Consider the following 17,554-nt stretch of genomic DNA (forward strand, 5'->3'; position numbering starts at 1 on the left):
GAGGGGCTGAGGATGCTCTGGAACAGCAGGTGCTGTTATCACCCCGTTATCAGCCCCCGGGCAGCCATTCCAGCCCCGCTCCAGACGTGGCACACTTGGTTCCCATCCAGCTCAAAGTTTATCAGCTTGTAAGAAATGTACAGGAGGAAGCACAGATAACGTGTGGCTGATCCTTATCAGCAGGCACAGCAAGCCCTTGTGATATGACACATCCAGCACAGGCCTTTAAAGGCTTCATGTCCTGATCTGCTTCATGATGGGATTGTGCTTTCAGCCTGGTGGGGCTGGCACCACCCACCCCTCCATCCTAGGCTGGGAGATTTGCAGCTCTGGGGGCTGCAGTATTTCCCACCCCTGGAGTGCAAAGGGACTGGGAAATAACACAGCCCCAGAGGTGCCTGCATGGCCACTGCTCTGGCTGGGCACGCTCGTGGCAAGTGCCAAAACCATCTGTGGTCAGCTGTGGAAACTGGTATGGAACAGCTGTTGGCTGTTTGGATTATTTCAACATTCCCTTTGAACTCTCCAGAACAAGGGCTCTCCTTCCAGAGCCTGCACACAGCCCTGTTTGAGCTGCCACCCCAGCAGAGCACCGGGCACAGCCCCACGGTGCCCCGTCCCCTCCAAAAGGAGGAGGGAGCAGGGTGTGCTGGCTCTGCCTGCCCTGCCCAGCCTGGGAAAGTGCCTGGACATGGCCCAGAGACTCTGCAATCCCCACATCTGCTCTGAGGGGGTTTCCCAACACATTTTCCTGGCAGAAACTCCCATCCCTGCTCCCCGTGCAGAGGAAGCTTTGGGTGATCCATCCCATTGCTCTCTCCAGATAAACACTGTGCTTTTTAAAGTTATCTTCTGCCCACAGGAGACACACACGGAGCAGCCTCTCTGCTGGGCACTGAAGGGAACCTTCAGCAGATCAGCAACTGAGATATTTCCACATTTAAAATCAAGTTCAGAAAGACAGGTGGGGAAAGGGAAGAAATCATTCAGATAGCTGGAGGTTTTCTGACTTTCTGGTAATTCTCCCATCTTCAATGGGTGTTTTTTAACTAAAATCCAGCTTTAAATTAAATATTTTTTTTTCCTCTCAAGAAAGCTTTTCCCTAAAGAAGAGTTAACTCTCACCAGAAAATGCAGGGAAGTTGCTGTTGCCTATTTTTGGAGGTCAGTACCTCCATATGCACCAAATACATCCACCCCAACACCCTGCCCAGGAGATAATCTGATGCTCAAGGCCAAGGTGAGCAATGCCTGTCCTCAACTAATCACCAGGTAATTAGCTGGAAGAACTCAGAATGAAGCTGCAGATGAAGAGTAAACCTTCAGCCACTAAATTCCATCCTCAAATAATGAGACTTTATTTTAATTTCACAGTAATAATATTGCCCAGCAATCCCTCCTCTTATTTACCTCCAGGAAGGAACATTAGCATAAAAAACATAATAAAAAATACCCAGCAAGCAACTTTCACCAACTCCCGTGTATCACTCATCATTAAATTTGGGAATTAAGCCCCGCTAATGGACACAAACCATCATTTTGAGCATGCAGGCAGTGTTAATATTTGAATAAGCCAGCAACAACAACAAAACAGAGGACTAATACATGCACGGTCATTCTTTCAAGCAGGGAGGATTCAGTTTTCATTTTCACAGAATATTAAACCAAATTTTAATTAGATTATACCAGAGCTTCCCTAATAAGTGCTTGCAAGGGGAACTCCACTGGGCAGAGACATGCTCTGCCGTGGAAGAGAAGAACCTGCCAGTGAAGTGGCTCAATCCCTGAAGAGCTTTGAGGTGCCTTCCTTGCTTTCCTCACCGTGGCCACCTCACACCTGGCCAAGAGGCAGTCAGGGATGCTCAGCAATAAAAACTCCTCTGGAACAGGAGAGGTGAGCTTGACAAACAGCAGAGAGATCAGCAGAGAACAGAGAAGGAACAAAAAACCTGTCAATACGTGAAAGACATCCTGTTCCTTCCCAGTGACCCAAAACACCAAGGTTTGCCACTTCAAACCATCTCAAAGGAACAGTTTGTCCGTGGGGGCCAGCACTGTCCCCACTGGGTCCCCCTGGACGGCTCCTGAAGCCACTCTCACACCGGTGCAGTGGGGGAGAAAATAAACCTGAGCCAAGAAAGGCACAGAAGGAGAAAGCGAGGACGCGCTGCCCTGTGTGAGGGCACAGGTGGGCGCACAGCCCTGACGGAAGGGCACGCGTACCACGAAGGTCAGAGCTCCGGGGGCCGCAGCGCTCGGCTGGGCTGGGCTGGGCTCAGCCGCACCCAGAGCCCCCAGACAGCCCCTCCTCACTCTGCCCTCGCCCCTGCCCCCCTGTCCAGCCTGTGTGCCAGCTGCTACCAACACCAAAGGCAACTGGAGCCCAGCACAGCTGCTTTGCCCCGTGACAGAGCGGGCAGCCCTGAGGGACCCTGCTGGGGCAGTGCCCCACCGAGGGCTCTGAGCCCCTCCTGCAGCCCCCTCCCCAGACACAAGCACAGCTCCCCAGGTCAGGGACAACTCGAGGGGCTCCAAGAGCAGGTTTTGAACTCCACGAACGTCCAGGGGAGCTTTCCCTGCTCTCTGACCCCATGGCACAGCACTGCTCCCTACCAGGGACCTCATCACTGCTGCCCAGCTCCACTGGGGCGTTGTGCAAGCGCCAGAGTGCCCCAGGCTCTGCAGGGGATCAGGACTGCCCAGTCCCTGAGGTTCTCCTGACCACAAAGGCACCCACACCCCCAGCGTCCCCAGGCTGACACCGCAGTTCCCAAACGCGATTGAGAAACGCCACGGAGCTGCCAAAAGAGCCTTGGCAAGGAGCAGAGCCACGAGCACACGGACCAGCCCGTGGGTCTGGCCCCCTTCCAGCACCCCAGCCTGGGCCCCCACAGCCCCTGGTGCTCTGAGCTGCTCGGGGTGCTGGCTCTGTGTGCCCTGGGCATGCAGGGCAGGATGGGACCCAAGGCATGGGACAGCCCCAGGTTCCCATCTTCACCTCTGCTTCAAACAAACACCCCCACGTGTAGCCTCGTATAACCAACTTTACAACAAAACCTGTATAAAGCACACAATGCTACTACACCCACAGCCCATCTGACACGAGGTTTTCCAGCAGGATGGGACAGCCCCAGGTTCCCATCTTCACCCCGGTTCAAACAAACCCCCACAGCCCGTCTGACACGAGCTTCTGCAGCAGCAGAGCCACACACTGCGCCACAGGGGACTCGGAGGGACCCAGACAGAACCAGGACCCAGCTTAGGTCCCGCTGAAGTTGGCCATGGGTGACACAGCACAATATCAGCTCCAGCTCTATGCACTGAGGACAGGCTGCCCTAAATAAAGCACATCCCCCCTCCATCAGCTGCACTTGTGACCAGTGGCCTTTTTAATATCTTTTTCTTCCTTTATTTTTTTTCCTTTCCACTTTTTACTCAGCTGGCCCCCGTGTTTACAGCTCGCTGCAGCACAAATCCTTATTTCATGTCACCCAGTGGCCCAAGCTGTCCCCACTCTCTGTTTCTCCTAGACAAGTTAATAAGATGGAAGGCTCCCCGGGGGCCTGGAGCCAGCCAACATTATCACTTGGAAGCAAGGCAGAAATACTGACACATCGGAAATGACTTCAAGCCTATTAATTACCCTTTCTTCTCTGGCAGATCTTTGAGAGAGAGCTTGACAAATTGAAAGGCAGCAGAGAGCATCCTCCCCGTCCCAGGAGCCCCTGCCCACGCCAACAACAGCAAAACACACACCCCCCCCAAAAATTATTTGTTTTGCTATCAATTAAATCATCAAAAATGAGCTGAGGCAGAGGCTGCCTGTCGGTGACAGATCTCCCCTTCCTGCTTGTGCTCCTGTTTCCAGAGGCAAAGGCAAGTCATGGGACAGGGAGCACTGGCACAGCTCTCCCACCTGCAGGGGCACGGGAAATGCTGCTGCCCTGGCAAAGTTTGGAGCTTTCTGCTGCTGAATGCCAATGATCTCCACTCACAGCACCCAACCCCTGCTGTAAAGCCCCTGAATGCCCTGCAGCCCCTCCCTCAAAATGTACTTTCAAATCCTGGCTGGCATAATTGATCCTAATTATTATAAGCATTGGATATTAAATGCATTCCTACATGCAATGTGGCTTCAACTGTGGGCTTTCAGCAAAGTCTATTGTATAAATAAATGACTGGATTTCTTATTCAAGAGCTTCAGATGTGACAGTATTAATTCTGATGCAAAGTAGCCACGCAGGTCGAGATAAAGTCACTACCTGCCACTACGGCTTTATTTTTAAGGTGATTTCCATAATTTCTGGTTCAAAAAAGAAAAAACAACTTCCAAAATAACTGGAACAAAAATCTTTGGGCTGCTACCTAGAAAACTATCATTAAATCATTTGTTCAGTTTTTATTAGTATCATTGTAATTAAAGGGAATCATATTTCAAAAACATCTCTTCAACAGCACTTATCAAACCCCATCCCTGCAGCCTATCAATTAGGATTACAATAACCTCGCTCCCTTGTTGCCTTTGCCATTAGCATTTTGATTGAATGGCTGTTGAGAAGTGACTGGTACCAGCAGATTGTGTTCACAAAGTAACGTTTCTTTATTCGCTTCCATTGAAGCTTGTCTAGTTGTCTCCAGTTCCCACTCAAAAGAGACAAGACAGTTCCAAAAGCAGTAATTTTGATGCAGGATTATTTTTTTTTTCTTCTCAGTGAGGTGAGATAGATTGGGTTAGGCTGGACACAAATGCTGTTAAATCACCTGGCAGCAGATGTGGGGCTCTGACCTCGCTGCTCTCCAACCCCACAAAGGTGTCAGGGCAGGAATGGCCACAGCCACGTCCCCAGCACCTGGGGACACCTCCAGCCTCTGCAAACACCCTCCCAAGAGATCCCAGAAATAACAATAATAATAATTTATAATGCCTGAACGACCTGGGGAAGTGTTCAGCTGCGTTTATGGCTAATAGTATTGAATGTTAAATGTTAACAATTTATCAGCCAAGCCCTGGCACTTTGGGAGTGCAAGGGGGAGAGTTCTCCTGCCATAAGAACAGCACTAAGGACAGAGCTGCAACCAGCGTCATCAGGAGGGGATGGATGCATTCCACCACTGCATGAATTACAACAACCAGAGCTCATTAAATCCAGCACATTAAAATAAAAATGACCTGCCACGTCAGACACTTCTATTTACTGACATTCCCACTGCTGATGTCCCCCCTGATAAATCACATTCCAGCAGTTATCCAAAACCATTTCAACTGCTTGGACGCGCAGGAAGCTCCAGCAGTGCTGCCCTGCCCGAGCACCCCATGGCCAAAGCTCAGCCCGAGGGCTCCGGGGGAAAATGAAGTGACCCTGCAGGCTCCCTGTGAGCGCAGCCCCTGAGCAATGCAGAACCCAGAGGGGATGAGAGGGGAATGCCAGAGACGCTGGCACTGACCCTGGCAGCACCTCCACCCTGCAAACCTGCGCTGGGCAGGGTCACTCCTGCCCTGCTTCCTCCCCCTCCTCATCCTCCCCCATCCCAACCCAGCTCCTGCATCCTCGGAAGCCTCTCCAGAGCCTCTCTCCTCTCCTCTCCCCTCCAGCAGCTCCCTCTTTGCTGGCAGGCAGCCAGGAGTGTGTAATGGTGCCAGGTAGCAATTTCATTTTTAAAATGCTCTTATCAAAGATTTAAGGTGAAAGATAAGAAGAGCACACTACATCATCATAGAGGAAACATTGTATAAGGCATAGTATTTTACAAATCAAAACAGTTATCAAAATGAAAAGGTATGAATATAAAAACAAATGGAGCCTGTGCTGTGGAGAGGAGGGGAGGGAGCTCTGGGTTTGGGGAATTGATCAAATTTCAGGTTTTCTTGACAAGTCTCAAAAGCCTGTGAAGAACGGGAGCAGCAACACTTCCACTGTCATTTTAAACCAGAAATAAAATGTCAGGTACATTTACAGAGAGCATATACACACACACTTATTTATATGCCTTTTCATATAAATAGATCTATAAATATAGATACATATTTCTCATACCATTACCCACGGCTGTTGGGTGCTTTTATCAAAGTCATCTGACCTGGAAAGCATCTGTTGTTAATACCACTGTTTTATTATTTATCAAATCCATTTCTTCATAGAATGACTAATTTCGTGCCCACAGCTGCTCCCATCTTCCCTCTGCAGCTGCTCCTTCCCCGGGCAGGTTCGCAGCCCATCCCCAGCTCCCACAGCCTCCTGCTGCTCCCAAACCTGCTGAGCCACAGGGGCAGGTCTGGATCACCCTCTGTGCTCCTGCCCTGCACGGGACGGGGCAGGACGAGGCCAAAGGGCCAGGGAAATCCTGTGGGACGCCACCAGGAGCGGGGCAATGGGAAACAAACCCCACACTTCCGTAATCTGACTTTTTCCTTTTCCTGCAATTGCATGCAGGCAGCACAAAAGCAAATACTTTTACCTCTTTACCGGTTTGGGTTTAGGGTGAGGAGGAACAGAGCTGCTAGAACAGGAACAGAAATGGCAAAAGCAAGGCCCCACCAAGACTTAAAGTGATTTCAGCCCATCTGAGCTCCCCGTGAGCTGGCAGGGGAATATCTGTTGCCACCAGGAAGCGAATTCTCCTGCCAGGCTGCTCCCTACGGATCCTGCCCCGATCTCCAGGGCTCTGTGGACACATGTGGAGCACACGTGTGTTCATGTGTGACTCCTGCAAGGGGCAGGGAGGGACATTTCCCCACCAGGGCACTGCTGTGACCGAAGCCACCTCTCAACCCCACCTGACTGACTGGGGCTGGCACTGGTCCCAGTGAGAGTGAGCATGGAGAGATGGTTCTGTGGTCACAGCGTGAGCCACAGCCACAGCCTGGATCCACAGCCAGCGTTCCCATTCCACACCTGACCTGGGACTCACTGGGATAACACAGGGCTCCATTCCCAGAGGGGTCTGGAGTCACCCAGGAGGGCTGGGGGGGGTTGATGGCCCTGGATCTGCTCGCTCCTGATTCCTCCCACAGCACAGAGCTCAGCAAGCTCTCAGACCTGGGAAGGTGTTTGAAAATGGGGAGCAATCTGTGAATCACCACCCTGGCTGAAGGTAGTTTTCTGGTCCAGAAAACACTCAATAAATGAAAAAGATAAAACCCACAGCCCAAATGTGCCGACCTGCAGTTTTCTGAAAGAAGCAGTTTTTCAACTTATTCCAGTGAAAAAAGTGCCAGATGTTCTTACTTAGCTTATATATACAAAAAACATACAGGATAAGCAAAAATCACTCCGTGCCAGGACATTTAATCAAACTAATTAAAGAAATCTTCCATTTCCACCCCCTGACAAGTCCTCTTTGGCAGCAGTCACTTGGAGCTTCTGCCTTGCACAGACAACCCTGGGAGCAATAGCACCCACCTGAGCTCAGGTACCTGCCCAGGTGCACCCACAGCTTGGATCAGCATCCCCCCCCACTCCCAACACTTAAACCACACCAGGGATGTGAGGATGGGGAGAGCAAGAGGTGGAGCCTGCTCTGACAGAGGCTCAGGGGCAAAGCTTCGTTCCCAGCATTATCTGTGTAACCTCTGTTTCTGCTGAATCTCAAGATTTTGGGATAGGGGATGTGTTATCTGTTTGAACAGATCACCAGGAGGCTTTTACACATGGCAATGACCTTGTACAATTGAAGGCTTCAGCAGCACTGGGCGCAGCTGACAGAGAACACTCACTGTGGGGAGACAAAGCAGCCCCTTTCTGCAGCACCCTCCTCACCTTCCCTACAAAAACCCCAAAGATTCATTACCAAACCCACCAACAGAAAGCACAGGGGTGTGAAGAACAAAAGCTCCCCCTGTGCAGGCTGGAGAGGACCTGCCCAGTCTGTGACCCACAGGAGAAGGAGCCAACACGCCAGGGAGGGAGAGAGGCAGAGTCTCTCCCTGTTTCCATATCACATTTTTGGGCACGCTGTGAGAGCTCTCTCCTCAAGGTCACCAGGCTGATTTTAATTCTGCCTGTTGTATGCACACTGCCCGTCTATGGAAATGTTGCATTTTGCTCTCCTCCTGTTTCTGGCCTTTCCTCAATTAACATTTCCAAACAGTCCCACAAGGCTCAGAGTGCTCCCTGCTAATCACTTGGCTCCTGCGTTCGGGAAGCAAAAGGGGCTGGGTAGATTCACAAGCAAGAACTCATTCGTGGCTTTCAGGGTTTCTTTCTGCTCAGAGATCTCCAGGATTTGTGCTAATTTCTCTGTCACTCAAGCTGGCAGTGACAGAGACAGTGAGAAGGCAAACTGAGCTCGTACTGAATGACCTCACTGCTCTAGGCAGCCTCAGCAGGGCACACGACGTGGTGTCTCTAACACAGGCTCACCCCCTGCAAGTGTGACAGAACCATGAGCATCATCTAGAAAACTTGAGAAATACTGGTACAGCCCTCACTTTACGTTTCCTGAAGAGATCAGACCCTCCTGAGTGCTGCTCAGGTGGAGCCTCTCCCTTCCTTCAGACATCTCCTCCTTGGGGCAGCTGCTCGCTCGTCTCCTCCCCTGGATGGAATTTTCATTATGGGCACAAAATGAAGCAATAAGGGCTGACAGACAGCACAGAGTGGGCAATTACTGCCAGCCTCAGGTGGCATTATGCAGCGTGAGGCCAGGGGTGGGGTGGCTGTAACCACCTGAGAGGTTCCATCATCTCCTGGAGGAGCGTGGCCGGAGCCCGGTGCCGTTCTGAGCTGGGATGGGGGCTCACACTGGCCTGGCTCTGGTTATTGTTACACCTCATGTCAGGTGCCCCCAGCAGCAGCCACAGGCACGGCCAGGAAATTAAATGACAGAGGAGAAGGATCCAAGAATTGGCAGCTTTTCCTTTTTGTTTTGTGTTTACTAACACAAGAGCTGGGTGAGACACAGGCAATGTGAGACACTCACAGCCCCCACACCTGGTGAGAGCCCAAGGGGGACAAACTGGTGCCAAATGGGAATACTGGGAAGTGTCCCCCATCCCTGAAAGCAGAGCAGCTCCCTCGTGCTGCTGGCACCCCAGCTCCCAGTTTGGATCCCCAGCTAGAGGAGAACTGGTGACACGGAGCAGAGGTGTCATTGCTGCTCTGCAGCCTTGCAGCCGTTAATGTGTTTAAGAAATGAATATTTATAAGCTGGATGTAATATTAAAAACACACACAATATAAAATATTAACATGGCACATGTCACTGCTGCAATCCAAACAGACAGGTGTGACTGATGGTGCTCACTGATAGGTGTGTAAATGGTAAATAATATTAACTAATGAATCTCTGCAGCCCTCACGTGAAGTTCAGAAGCAAATATTTGCTTAAAAATCTCTCCAAACCCCCTGTGGGCAGCTGCTGCTCCCCTGATCCCCTGGAGGAGATCACCAAGGGTTAAACTCTCTATTCCAGCCCCAGTCCCTGGGATGGGTTTCAGGGAGGGAGCCCAGCACAGCCCTGGCACTCTCTGGAGCCCCATTTGAGAGGTGATGCAGCTGGCAGGGGAATATCAGCCCAGCTCACCTCGGGAAGCAATAACAATAACAACAACACTGCCTCCATTTAGAGCTTGTGGCACACTCCTCATCCAGAGCCCTTAAAGCATTGGTATTTTAAAAAAGCATCACTGTGGATGCTCTCCCCAAAGCTGTGGGTCAAACCTGCTGGAGCAGCTCTGCCTCAGCCCTGTCCTCCCAAAAGCACAATCTCCCTCCAAGCACTTCTAAGGATGCTCAGTGCTACAGCCAGGCTGCTGCCAAGAAAAGCTACACTCTAAATGACCAAATTAGGCAATTATTTCTATATATTTTAACTACTCTTTTCTCAAAGCTGCCTGGGGATGAGTTTTTAAATGCACATGACCTTGCTTGACTTGAGGGAGATGGCGATAAACAAATAATTGCAGTGACTTAATTATATTTATATCTCATCTATAAAAATGTCAATTATAACTTCAGAGATCAGCTTCAGAACTGAGGTTTTGGCAGCTGGACAGAACACAAAAGGCTATTTTTCTCCTCAGAAAAGCCTCCTCCTTGGCCAAGGCACAGCCAATATCTCCCTAACAGCATCGCTCCTGACTCTCCCAAGAATCACAACCACTGTGCCAACTGCTCCCACCTGCACAATTACAGCCACGCCTGAAATCTGCTGGATGGGCACAGCAAGGCCATGGAGCTCAGCCCTCCCCTTCCTCCCTGAGAGCAGAGCCCCTGGGAGAGCCCCTGTGCTGTGGTTTTGGTGGGATGGGGGCACCAACCTTTCAGCCTGAGCTCTGTGGGTTCAGATAAACCTCACCTGGGCACACCATGATGCCACACGAGGGTACCAGCAATGTCCTGGTGCCCCCTGCAAGGGCCTGGCAGCCCAAGGGATGCCCAGGCACCCTCCAGCCCTGCCTGGGCAGTCATCACAAGCCCAGGGAACAAAAGAACCCTGCAAAAGCCCCAGTGAGTGAGCACAGAGCTCAGCGCCCATCCCTGGGCACGTCTGAGCCCCCAAAACACAAGATGCTGTCTGTACCCTGCAGACAGCCTGCCTGGCATTAATTTTGTTTAGTTTCAAGATTAAAGGAGTCCAAATCACACGTTGTCACTTCCCTCCTCTCTCCACTGCCACCCTTAACTGTGCAAGAGGGTTAATTGATGTGAAAATAACTCTGGGGGCTGGACGGCTTTGAAAAACATATAGTATTACACTCAGTGCTGCAATTACAGCTTGGGGGGGTCACTCACTCAAAATCTGGGGCTTTCTGTGAGCCCAGGACCTGGGGCTGCTGTGCTGAGGGTCCTGGGCAGCTCCTGGGGTGGCTCAAGGCTGTGGGCACCCAGGGAATGGGCACAGGATGGGCAGGCATCACAGGGCTGGGACCAAGGCAAGGTGAGGAACCACTGAACCCCCTCTCCTGGCTCCCCTCAGGCTGGGATCGGCTCAGGACAGCCACTCTGGCACCTGCACTGATCTAACCGTGCCTTCCTCCCTCCCTGCTCCTCCTCTGCTGGGGCTGCAGCTCCTGCTCAGCTTTGCTGGGAACACAAACCCTCACACAGCCCAAGGGCACGGCCCAGCACATTGAAATGCTTCCTGGAGCTCCTCTCCATAATGAAGTTAGAAGGACATCATCATCCTGCCAGGCTCCCTCCACCCCCAAAGATCAATAACTAATGCTGAACTCCAGATTTTATCTGCACTTTGCAAGGGTAACAAAATAACACCACCCTCTTTTTTTCCCCCTTTCTTTCCAATTACTGAATCCTTTCAAGATTGACCCAGTAATTTTCAGCTCTATGAAATTTTAAGCAGTGAAGAAAAGTGACAGAAGTGATCTGCCAGAATGCTGGGAGAACTTTTGTGTGTGGTTTTTAGAAGACTGCAGGAATCCAGTAGTTCAGAAATAGAGGATCACCAACACTTTCTTTCCAAAAAAAAGGCACCTAAACAAGCTGACCCAGGGATATTTACTTATCAAATGCTGTTTTTTTTCTGTGCCCACAGCCAGAAGAACCCCTGGAAGGAGGCATCCCAGTGATTCTAGGGATTGTCTTGCCTACAATACACCAAAACATAATCACTCCAATTAAACACAGATTTTGCAGCCTGCCTTCAATATGGCTAAACAGATCAGCATGAAATGCAGGAGCTGAGTCTTATTTTCCTTCGAGAACATCCAGGAATAGCTGGACATTAAAATACCCCTGGCAGAGACACAGCAGGACTGGCCTGATGGCATTTCTAAGGTTATAGAATCAGAGAATCATTAAGAATGGAAAAGACCTCCAAGATCAAGTGCAGACACAAAGTGTTCCCTGCCAGGCATGAAGTTTTATCCTGTGTGGGGTTTTCCAGGCAGGGTGAGCAGTTTTGAAAGCCCCTTTTCCTCTGCCTGGTTCAATCCTGCATTTGACGGCACAATGCTGGGGCAGGTGAGTCCCACACTCCCCAAACCCACGCACAGCAGCAACACACACGTGCCAGAATTATGCCAACAAACCCTCTCCGTTTCCTTGCAAGGGAATTTATCTCACCTTCTAGCATTGGCAGTGAATTGTAATCCTTCTCCCTTCCCGTGCCCACGGCGATTATTGCAGGCAGAGACCAGGGCAGCAAACCACAGCGGATATTTTATCTGCCATTCCTCCTTCCCCTGGCTAATTTGAAGATACAGATTGCAGCCCACAAGTGGTTTTGAGAATTGCCATTAACACTGTTGCTGCACACTAGTGCATTTTAAACACGCTCCCACCACAATCAGAGTGCCACAATTTGTAAAGTCTGGGGTGATTTTATCGGCGGTGGAAGAGGCAGAACTCACTTCATTCATCACCACAGCCCTGAGCCAGTTCATTAGGCTGATTAGCACCAGCTACCTGTGCAGAGCAGGCAGAAATGCCACAAAAGGCTGGAGAAATTCAAGTGTGAAGATGAAGAGGACTCTTACTCTGCCTTTTGTACTTGAGTTTTCCTCCCACCTGCGCCTGGCAGGGTAAGGGCTCAGAGCTCAGCCCTCTCTGTCCTTGGGAGCTGCGCAGCCCCTCTTCCCTGCTCACACAACTCTGGCTAACCCCACAAACAGGCAGCACTGCCCCTCTCCCAGCAGTGGGTAAGTAAGGCTGTTCCCGAGCAGAGCTGATTCTCCTGAGTGCCAGAGAATCCTTCCTTCACCAGGAGAGGGACTCCAGCCCAACCTGCCCCAGAGGGACAGACCTGGGTGCTCAGTCTGGCTCTGGGGCACAGGAGCTTGTGGGGTAACATCACCTGCACCCAGGGGCATCTGGAGCCTGCTCTTGGTCCTCGGGGGCTTCTAGTTCCTCCCCACTTAGACCTCATCCAGGAGCTCACACAGGGATGCTAATGCAGAGCAAAATGTCATGGCTTGCATGTAGGAAAAACAAGCTATAAAAAAATTAGTCAATGAAATCAATTCACAGAATTCTCAGGGGAAATAAGAAAGGATTACCTGTTTCCTCTCATCTTCAACACACACAGTAGGAAAAAAGCCCTTTGTGGAAAACCCAAAAGGTTTCACAGCACCTAAGGCACCCCCCAGACCTGCAGCCCTGGTCTTCAGCAGGCCTCTGCTCCTGGAAAGTCAGCGCAAAGATGTTTGTGGACAAGGAACGCATCCTGCGGGGCTCGTTACCCAGGCTGCAGCCTGCAGGCTCCCCAAAGAGCCCAGAAATGCTGAAGCAGGGCTGAGGCAGGGCTGCTGGAGCAGAGCTCAGCATCCCAGAGCTCAGACACCAACACTCGCTGTGCCCTCCTGCCTGGAAGTGCTTAGAGCAGCACAGAGGCAGGGACAGAGCAGGGTCACCTTGGGCACAGCGGCGGGGTCCTGCACAGGAAGGGCTCACACAGCCCTGCCCTGCTCTCCTGTCCCTGCAGAGCCTGGGCAGGGTGGGCACAGAGAGCTCACAGAGGGACAGGGGGAGCCCAGCCTGGGATCTGGACAGAGCTCACAGGCAGGGAGGAACCCAGCCCCGGGTTTGGGACATTTCAGCAAACGGAGACACCCGCACCTGTGTCAGAGGCCAAAGCTGCTGAGTGTCCCCCTGGCTGGGAGCTGAGCCCCCCAGCTGTCCCCAGACCATGGGGCCCTTGTCCCGGCACCAAAGCAGCTTCTAAATGCCACAAACACACTGCTGAGACCCTGAACGGAGAGCAGTATTTATGGCCCATTTAAGGGGGATTTCATGGGGAAGGGTGGAAAATTCCCTGGATATAAAAGGAAGTTGTCACGGGTTGAACTTTTCAACCTAAGCAAGAGCTCTGAAGAGGTCCCTGCTACAAATGGAAGGGCACTGGCTGCTCACAGAGCCTCCCTGGCTGGAGGGGCTCATCTTCTTGAGCAAGGCTTTTGCTCAGTGCTGCTGAACTTTCCACTACAATCCCTGACTTTGGCCATTAGACTGAGCAGGAAAGCCACTCCTAACAAGAAAATCCACGTGCCTGGGGCATTCCATGCCAACACCACTCCTGCGCTACCTGCAGGACAGAGGATTCAGTGCCACGATTTAGCCACTGGCTAAATTCAGATCTCACTGGATCTGGTTTTTGCTCCCCCATGCAGAAGCTGCCACACACTGTGAGCTCAGAGCCCCCAGCCCCTCTTACCTCTATGCCTGTTGGTCGTCTTGTCAAACATTAGCATGGCATCCTCTACCTGCAAGACAAAGAGGGAGAGTTGTGCTTTAACACAGCTGGCACCAACTCGGACACAGCACACACACACCAGGGAGGGCACAGGCAGGAGCAAAACTCCTTGGTTCTGGCCAGGGGCAGCTCCTCCTGCTGGAAACCTGCTGCTTTCCCCTCCCTGCCCCGGCTGACAGCTGATCCTGAAGCAGAGCAGCGACCACTGAAATGCTGGCCCTGAACAGCCCAATATCTCATCAGCTTTCCCACTGCACATCAATCCCTGGCTGTGCCTCATCTCCCTTCTGTAGGGAGACCAAGCAGGGAGGAAGTGTGGATGCACATCGAGCCCATGACTCCTCCAAATTTAGAGTCACTGTCTTGGTTGAGAATTGGGTTAAAAGAGGTATGAGCAGGGTAAAATCTGGTCAGCCAAGAAAGGTATTCAGAGGTTTTCAAAAGAGCTTTTGAAAAGCTGCAGGAGAGAGGGGAGAGGGAGGAGGGAGAAACTTTAATTCGCATCAGGCTCGGCATTTCCACTTCACAGAGAGATGACTGATGAAACGTATTGAAGTGCAACCAAATTGCTTTCAACTTTCATTAGGATTTGCATGATTTATTCCACCTCCATTTAATCTGTGCAGCCACACCTAAAATTCTGCACTTATTGCACAAGGCTGTGGTGCTGGGGTTGATTATCACACCCTGAGCTGCTGCTCTGAGGCTGCAGGGCTGGGGCAGGTGGGTCCATGTGCCCCTGGACATGGCCTGGGCAAGCTCTGAGATGAAATTACACTTGCAATCCTCTGCTGCAAACTCAGGGATGATGAAACCTCTAACACTGAATTACACAAGGTGTTGCAGGAAGGAAGAAGAACTTTAAAGAAAAGATTTCATCCTCTAAAGGACTCCACTGCTTGTCTGGGGTATGGCTTTGAGATTTTTTGTTTGTTTGAGGTTTTTGGGGTTTTTTCCCACCAGTAATTTTTCTGTATTTCCTTGGGCTTGTACTCTGGCTTTCTATAAATCATTTATCTCAGCTAAGTGATTTACAATGCAGTTCCATGCTCTCCTCATCCCACACAGTGCCACTGAAGGGTCCACCTGTCCCTCCAAGTGTCCTCTCAGGCAACAGACAGACATACAGCCTCTGTCTCTGAAAAATTTCCCAGCCTTGGCTGGGGAGAAAGGGTTTGGGAAGGTGCTGAAAACACAAGGTGAACCTCCCTGAGGTTCTGAAGGGCTGTAATATGTTCCAGGAGATTGTACAAAAATACAGTGCAGCAAAACCTTACATGGTGCCTGAAATTCATCTGAAAATCTGTCTCTGCTTAAGTTGTTCTTAACTTTTTTAGTCCAAGTAGTTTGCAGAAAGTGCCAGCAGTGGCCTGAGAGGGTGCAGAAATGCAGCTCTCCTGATACCCATCTTGACTGAGACCCAAAGATGCTGATGCACTGAAAAACCCAAAGTGCATTAAGCACAGAGCCCTGTGTCCTGCTGTCTGTCTGCCCTCCAAGGGGGAAAACTCACCAGGATGAGCAACACCAGGAGGCAGATAAGGACCAGGCTGCCCTTCACCCTGCTTATCTCTGCCCCAGGGTTATGTTTGCTCAGCAATCTTTATTTTTCATTCTCACAGGTCTTGGCCTCACTGGAACCAAAAATTACAGATTGCACCTGCTGCTGCTTCCTGGGGCATCACAGCACCCAGTGCCACCCTCTGTCCCCACCCAGCCCCTGCTGCAAAAGGTTCAATGTGGAATTTTCCCTCTCCATCCCCATCCCAGAGACGGCAGGATGCACATCCAGCTCCGTGGATGTGCAGGAGCACAGGGAAGTGCCCTGTCCCCCATCCTGAGTGCAGGTGATAAATGACACCTCCTCCTGGGCTCTGCAGTTCCCTCCCCTTCTCCCACCTGTCCAACACGCCGCCATCCCCTGGGCAAGCAGGGCTCTGTGCCATGTGTGCCAAGCTGCAACGATGATCTTGGCAGGCGTATTTTTATGCAAATAAATCCCCATTAGCAGTACCAAGCAGGGGCTGCAGGGCTAATCCTGGAGGGAGGTTCCTGGGCCCCCAGGGGCACAGGCACCCTGCAGCGGGCACTGCCCCCTCCAGCGGCACCAGCTGCTGGCATCGGGGCTGGGCAGCAGCCCCTGCTAAAGGCTCAGCCCTGACACTGCACACATGAAACCTGCACGGGGCAGCGCCTCTGCAGCTGAGTTCAGTCGTGGCCCAAGTATGCCTTGAAGAAAAAATGATCAGTGGGGTGTTCTTTGAGCCAGCTGGTGCCCTTTCAACAATGTCTAATTGGTTATCTTTTCTCTTTCCTAAGGTCAGAACATTTTATCTCCGTCTCTGCCCTTTCTGTGCTTACCCCACCCTGCGTTATTTTTTAGGGCAGCCATTGTGGCAGAAGAATAGCCTCTCTCCTCCACAGCCCAGTGACACAATGAGACTTCTTGAAACCCCCTGAATAGATAAAGTGCGGTGGCAAAAGGAAAATTCTATTAACGCTTTGCAAAATAAAACATCTGAGAGCTGGTGAGACAAGCGGGAGAGGAAAATCAACGTGGAGAGGGCAGAAAAACTTTTCACCAGTCGCAAAAAGGTGGCGAGGGTACGGGAGGGAGGGGGGGAGAGAAACTTATTAATGCAGAAAACCCATCAATGGTATGGAAATCTGGCAGAACAGCAAGAACTCAAACTAGAAGAATTTGAATATACAAAGGGCTGAATAGAATGAGCAAACCACAGCGCCTCACACACACAGCCCGTTTCTCACGGTGCTCTGCGAGGCAAACACAAGCGGCTTGTTCGAGCTCTCAGCAAGGAGGGAGAAGGGACACGGCCAAGGTAACCGCCAGTAAACCCCGCTCTGAGCAAACCGATGCCTGTGTCAGGGGAAGGGAAAGAAACCAGCCGAAACTCGAGCACGTTCAGGGCTGTGAGTGCCCAGTGAACCCCTCCTCCAGCCCCAGAGATGCTCAGCTGCAGCTTCCCCAGGTCTCAGCTCAGAACACGCAGCTCTCACTCTGCACACAAGAGGCAAGGAAGGTTTTTCCTGGGCTAGCAGCAGCACTGGAAGGTGGAATTGCCACCTGCAAGGCCTGGCCATCACCCATCACACAGTGCCAGCTGGACCCCAGCCCCAGCACAGAGGGGAGGCTGAGCCGTCCCACCCAGGGCACCCAGACCCCAGCCTCCTCACACGGAGCCCAAAGCAGCTGATTAATGCAGACTCATTCTGAGCACCGAGTCAGAGGTACAAAACGAACAGTCTCAGGACTCGGGGTAACTAATAAAAAGAAGAAAACAAAGGCTTGCCAGTGAACACTGGTTACAAATGGACACTTCAGGCCCCCAGACTCCTCTGTCCCAGCACAGCCCATCCATACAGCCAATGTAGACCCAGTTTCTTA

The 17,554-nt window shown here is 51.4% G+C and overlaps 1 protein-coding gene across 8 annotated transcripts in view; it reads right to left on the reverse strand.

The window, feature by feature from the left end:
* MSI2 (musashi RNA binding protein 2) overlaps positions 1–17,554 on the reverse strand; it is a 197,129-nt gene that overhangs the window by 65,230 nt on the left and 114,345 nt on the right. For all 8 annotated transcript variants that reach the window (XM_059486767.1, XM_059486766.1, XM_059486761.1 and 5 more), the window contains one exon: positions 14,110–14,158. In XM_059486767.1, coding sequence (XP_059342750.1) covers positions 14,110–14,158 — 49 coding nt within the window. The remainder of the gene's footprint in view (positions 1–14,109; positions 14,159–17,554) is intronic.

The sequence above is a fragment of the Ammospiza nelsoni genome, chromosome 21, assembly GCF_027579445.1.
Source record: "Ammospiza nelsoni isolate bAmmNel1 chromosome 21, bAmmNel1.pri, whole genome shotgun sequence".
NCBI classification, from domain to species: domain Eukaryota; kingdom Metazoa; phylum Chordata; class Aves; order Passeriformes; family Passerellidae; genus Ammospiza; species Ammospiza nelsoni.